We start from the raw sequence: 4,980 nt of genomic DNA, 5'->3' as shown, positions 1-4,980 counted from the left end.
TGAGATCTGGACAGATATGGGAATATGAGGGCACTGAGGTAGATAAAGAGAGATGAAGTGGGATGAGCACCTGGACAGGTGTGAAAAGCATTGGATGATGGGTGTTTTCAAAGTGGGCATACAGGTATGTACTGGGGTGAACGTCTGAACAGGTATTGGGACATATGGGCAAGCGCAGGGGCAGAGTAGGTGAGTTCTCTAGAGGTGCTGCCCCCTGGGGCTGACAGCCTAGGGGAACAGGGTAGGAGTGGCCATGAAGGTTGTTTGGGCTCTCTGCTGGGACCCTCTCTCACAGGCCTGTGCTGTCCTGCCAGGGATCACCTGGACTGGCAGCCCACCAGGCTCTGCCCACCCGGTCTAGCTGCCCTGTCCAGCAATGCCAAGGTGCTGCTCTGGACAGAGAAATGAGGATATGACTGCCCTGCTTGCCTATGGGGTGATCCTGAGCCCTCCCTCTACTTCTCTTCCAAGGACTTCAGTTTGTCAAATGAAAAAGGTGCCCACACCAGTGACAGTGATGAAAACTTGGAGCGTGGTAACTGGTCAAGCAAAGGCGACTACCTGCTCTCCATGGTGGGCTACGCTGTGGGCCTGGGCAACGTCTGGCGGTTTCCCTACCTCACCTACCAGAATGGCGGAGGTACCTGTGTTGAACGGCAGTGTCGGGTGGGCACACCTTGCTGTCCTCAAGAGACAGGAGGACTAGCCCTGAGGATGGGCATACTTTGTCAATGTTGGATGTGAGCATCATCCTGGGAACTGGGATAGTGCCTGCTGGTGGGAATGGGAAGAGGAGTAAGAGGCATCTCTGTGCTTTTTGGGTACCAGCTGAGGAGAGCAACAGTACTTAGTTTTAATTGCGAACATCAACCAGAACTCTTCTGATTTTTCTTGTGGCCAACATACATCTTTTTGTCAATGTGTTAGTATTTTCTGCTTACCTAAATAGCTGTTCTCCCTTCTCAGTGCTTATACCCCTGGTATGTTTACAGAGAGCAATTGAATTCCCTCTGCACCTTTGTTTTGCCAGGCAAACAAGCCAAGCTGGAATAATTATCCAAGCTCAGTAATTATCACCATCAGATACTTGGGAAGTGTGAGGCAAAGAGAGACTCTACATGCTTACACAATGAACTAGTGACAATTGCAAATGGAGGCACTGGCTTCCCTGACTCTGTCCTGGAGATTTGTCTACTTGCCAGACAACCACTGGTAATTAAAGAGAGTGTAAACACCGAATAACTTGTATGTACTTATTTGCTCTGCTAGATGGTTGTTGGAAGTTGAATTTTGGAAATTTTGAATTGGAAGTTGAATTTTGTAAATCCAACACAGTCCATAATGGAACACAAGGAGGCATTCTTGGTGCAGAAGTTTTACTGTTTTGAGCTTGGCCTGGTTGCTTTACTTACAGTTTTGTTGAAGGAAACAAAATGAGTTGTGACATTTGCTCTTCTACTATGTTTTTTACTTATCTGCTTCAGCAGAGTGCTTTGAATTTAAAGCTTATTTGTGCGGCTGCTTGTTTCCTGCTCAATGTCCCTTGCCCATGATTGATAAAGACAATTCTTGTTTCAAAACACAGTAGTAATCCAGTTAATTCTTTGGGACTATTTATTTCCTTAACTTAGAGCAGGTATTTGCAGTTCCTTGCACAACTGGGTCCTCAGTTGCTTTAAGTTCACTGAGGGTGAAGAGGAGAGATTTCTGTGGGGTACTGGATTGTGTTTAGGAAACCTGTGCTCTCACTTTCCCTATCTTGTGCACGCACACAAAGAAATGACAGTCCCTTTCACAGAACAGGGCTCTCATTGATATCAGGTTAATGTGCACTTCAAAATGGACTTGAACAAGAGCTGAGATGTTGTTTGACACAGGAGTCAGCCAACCATAGAAAATAATTTTCATGCTTTGATGTCCAGTAGTTACTCTAACAGGGCAGTTGCAAATCACAGCCAAGTACATGACGGAATCATTCTATTCCTTTTTAAATGAAAAACTGGAAGATAAAATAGAAAGCAGATAAAGCCAATGGTGCCTATAGCTGAGCAGTGTTCTTGCTTGCACAAGAGTAGTATATCTTAGAGAGAGTTTTTGTAAAATAGTTTTATTTTTCTAAGCAAAAACCATCCCATGTAAATTACCAGTTCTCCTGATAATCTGTGCCTCTTCATCGTAGGTAATATTGGTCTTACAGAAAACAGTTATTCATAAACAAATCTCTCTATTATGCAGAAAGCCCCACAGCAGGATATTTGAGGTGTGTGGGGGGAAGGGGAGTAAAAAATGTGGTAGAACTGTGGTAAATACTGAAAAATTCATTGTCTTCTCTGTGTCTCTTTGTGTGTGTTTTTTTTTTTTCCCTATCTCCCTTCAGGTGCTTTTCTAATCCCATACACCCTAATGTTGGCATTAGCTGGCTTACCCTTATTTTTCATGGAATGTTCTCTTGGGCAGTTTGCCAGTCTAGGGCCAATTTCCATCTGGAGAATATTACCATTGTTTCAAGGTTGGTATTGTTATGTTTTCTTAGATATTTTTTATTCTAATAAAACCCAGATATGAGTTAATGATTTCTTCACAAAGTTACTAATTCTGAGAAGCTGGTTTCCGTGTAGAGAATATTCCCAGTGTTACAAGGTCGATATTATGTTCCCAGTTAGATCTTCCTTATTTGGTTAATGAATAGACATGGATGAAAGATTTTCCCCAAAAGGCTCTCAGTTATGAGAGATTTAATCAGTGATTCTCCTGGTATTACAGAGCACACCACCCTAACAGCAGCTGTCCAAGCAGAAGGAAATCACTCTCTTTGCTGTGAGCAGTGTGCACCATGTACAACAGACTGAGAATCATTTTTACAACTTAACCTTATTGCTGTTTCTTTATATGTTACTTCCCAAGTAGCTTGCAAGGCAGTTCCGTGTTGGATGAGCTAATTCTGTATGTGGCTGCCAGCACTGGCACAGGCACATGGCTCTGATTGCTTTATGCAATGCTGTGCACATGCCATCCAGCTCACTGCCTTGGGAGTCATCTGCTGGTGTGCTAAAACAGGCTAGCCTTTGGCTTTCTAAGGTGAGGTGCCTCTTTTGCTAAGAGAAATAGCTGCATGCTGTAATGGTAGTTTCCCTGTCTCCATGAGGTTTTGAATTTCATAAGGAGATGTAAATGTTTGGAAACAACTGTGGGCTTTACTCACTGCTATCTCTGCAGGTCCTGTGGGGATGGCTGTAAAGGACTATGTTTGTACTCTTTTTCTACAAGAGGAATTAATACAGGAACAAGGAAGTTTTTCCTCTAAGTCAATAAGAATCTTACTTGCCACCTTTTACAGAAACAAAGGGGATCACAGTTTGGCTAGTTGCCTCAATGTTTACTCTTTTTAGCTGCATCTGTTCTGCAGCACAAGTAACGTTTCACGAGAACAATATGTTTAAAGCAAAAGTCTGTAGACACAAGAAATCTCTTATGTATCTTTGAAGATGGAAACTTAAATATAGTCTCTAAGATGATTAGGACAGTTTGGCAGACTTTCCCAAATTTACAAACTAATGTTCATTTTAACAAGGGACGAGAACAGTATTACTGGCACAGATTTTCTGTTCTGTGTTGCTTCTTATTTATTGGCAAAACTATTCATCACAGTGGGATTTTTAAGATGGCTTAGTTAGTCCTAGTATAGTTTCTTTTACTTTATTAGGCAATCAAAGCTTCCCACTGAACTGGGAGAGAACAAAATATTGGATTTCTCCTTTAGACTTGGACTAGTTGACTAGTCCTTTTTTTGTGGGCCTGATTCAAAACTACATATGAGGTGATCAATTTGGATCATAACGCTCATTTCGTGGCTCTACCCTTTCCCTGTTTGGTTGCTGTTAAAAATTATTTAAAAACAAATAAAAAAACAACTTCAACTTTTTCTCAAGTAGCCTTTTAAAAATCAAGTCTGTTTTTTTTGTTGTTGTTTTGATTTTTTTCCAATACAAATTTGGAGTGGTTAAGACATTGTGTATTTCTCTTTCCTAGGAGTGGGCATCACGATGGTTATAATCTCAACATTTGTGGCCATCTATTACAACGTTATCATTGCCTACGCCCTCTACTACTTATTTGCCTCATTTCAAAAAGTGCTACCGTGGTCAGACTGCTTTTCCTGGGCAGATGAATTCTGCAGCAAAACACGTTTAGGTACCGTACTTAACAAAGAGAGCTTAATATTACTGTTTTGGGTAGTTGTACTTAGTGCTGTTTTCTGAGAGAAAATTAAGAGAGTGAGACGGCTACTTATGGCTTGGAAAGCCCTTCCTGGAGCTTAGTCTCTGAACACACAGGAAAGATACATGTCTGCCTCCCTGCCACCAGTTCTGGGTGCTTGAGAAATCTACAGAGAGATGGACTGAAACCTCCTTGCTGCATCTATTATCTTCTCTGAAATCTGAGGTTTCCTCTAGAACATACAGCACCTAGAAATACTGGATTCCCACTTCATCAGGCTTCATGGCAAAGCAAATACCTGCCTTACCTGAAGCAACAGTGTTGCCCTAGCTTTTATCCAAACTTTCATTGCCCCCTTGCCTCCCCTGTGACTGTCGTAATCCGGAACACCGGCAAGCCACTGGTTTCACATTTTATTAACACTTTAGAACATATCTCCACGCTGTTGTTCTTGATGTTTGGCAGCAGATTCCAACCCAAACAAACCCATGTCTTCCCACAGCCCCCACTCGGGAAAATATTTTAAGAGCTCTAAGAAGCCCTCTGCCATAGCAAGGTGAAGTTGCTCGAGGTTGATCTGTGTGTACCCTTGATTTCGGACAAAGGTTATGTAGGGTAACCAAGGCTACATTATTAAATATCCTCAGTTGCAAAGCAAGTATTCTTGGTAAGTGAAAGGTGCAGCTTAGCATTCCAGATTCTTGGTGTTTTGATTTACACTCAAAGTCACAGCTGCAAGTGATAGTTCAGGTTTGTTTCTAA

At 42.1% G+C, this 4,980-nt stretch overlaps 1 protein-coding gene across 1 annotated transcript in view; it reads left to right on the top strand.

The window, feature by feature from the left end:
- Nucleotides 1-477: 477 nt before the first annotated feature.
- SLC6A14 (solute carrier family 6 (amino acid transporter), member 14) overlaps nucleotides 478-4,980 on the top strand; it is a 13,328-nt gene continuing 8,825 nt past the window's right edge. The window contains exons 1-3 of the mRNA XM_009867814.1: nucleotides 478-640; nucleotides 2,378-2,509; nucleotides 4,030-4,191. Coding sequence (XP_009866116.1) covers nucleotides 571-640; nucleotides 2,378-2,509; nucleotides 4,030-4,191 — 364 coding nt within the window. The 5' untranslated portion in view covers nucleotides 478-570. The remainder of the gene's footprint in view (nucleotides 641-2,377; nucleotides 2,510-4,029; nucleotides 4,192-4,980) is intronic.

This window comes from Apaloderma vittatum, unplaced genomic scaffold, assembly GCF_000703405.1.
Source record: "Apaloderma vittatum isolate BGI_N311 unplaced genomic scaffold, ASM70340v1 scaffold6034, whole genome shotgun sequence".
NCBI classification, from domain to species: domain Eukaryota; kingdom Metazoa; phylum Chordata; class Aves; order Trogoniformes; family Trogonidae; genus Apaloderma; species Apaloderma vittatum.
This window is presented reverse-complemented; position numbering and strand designations above follow the sequence as displayed.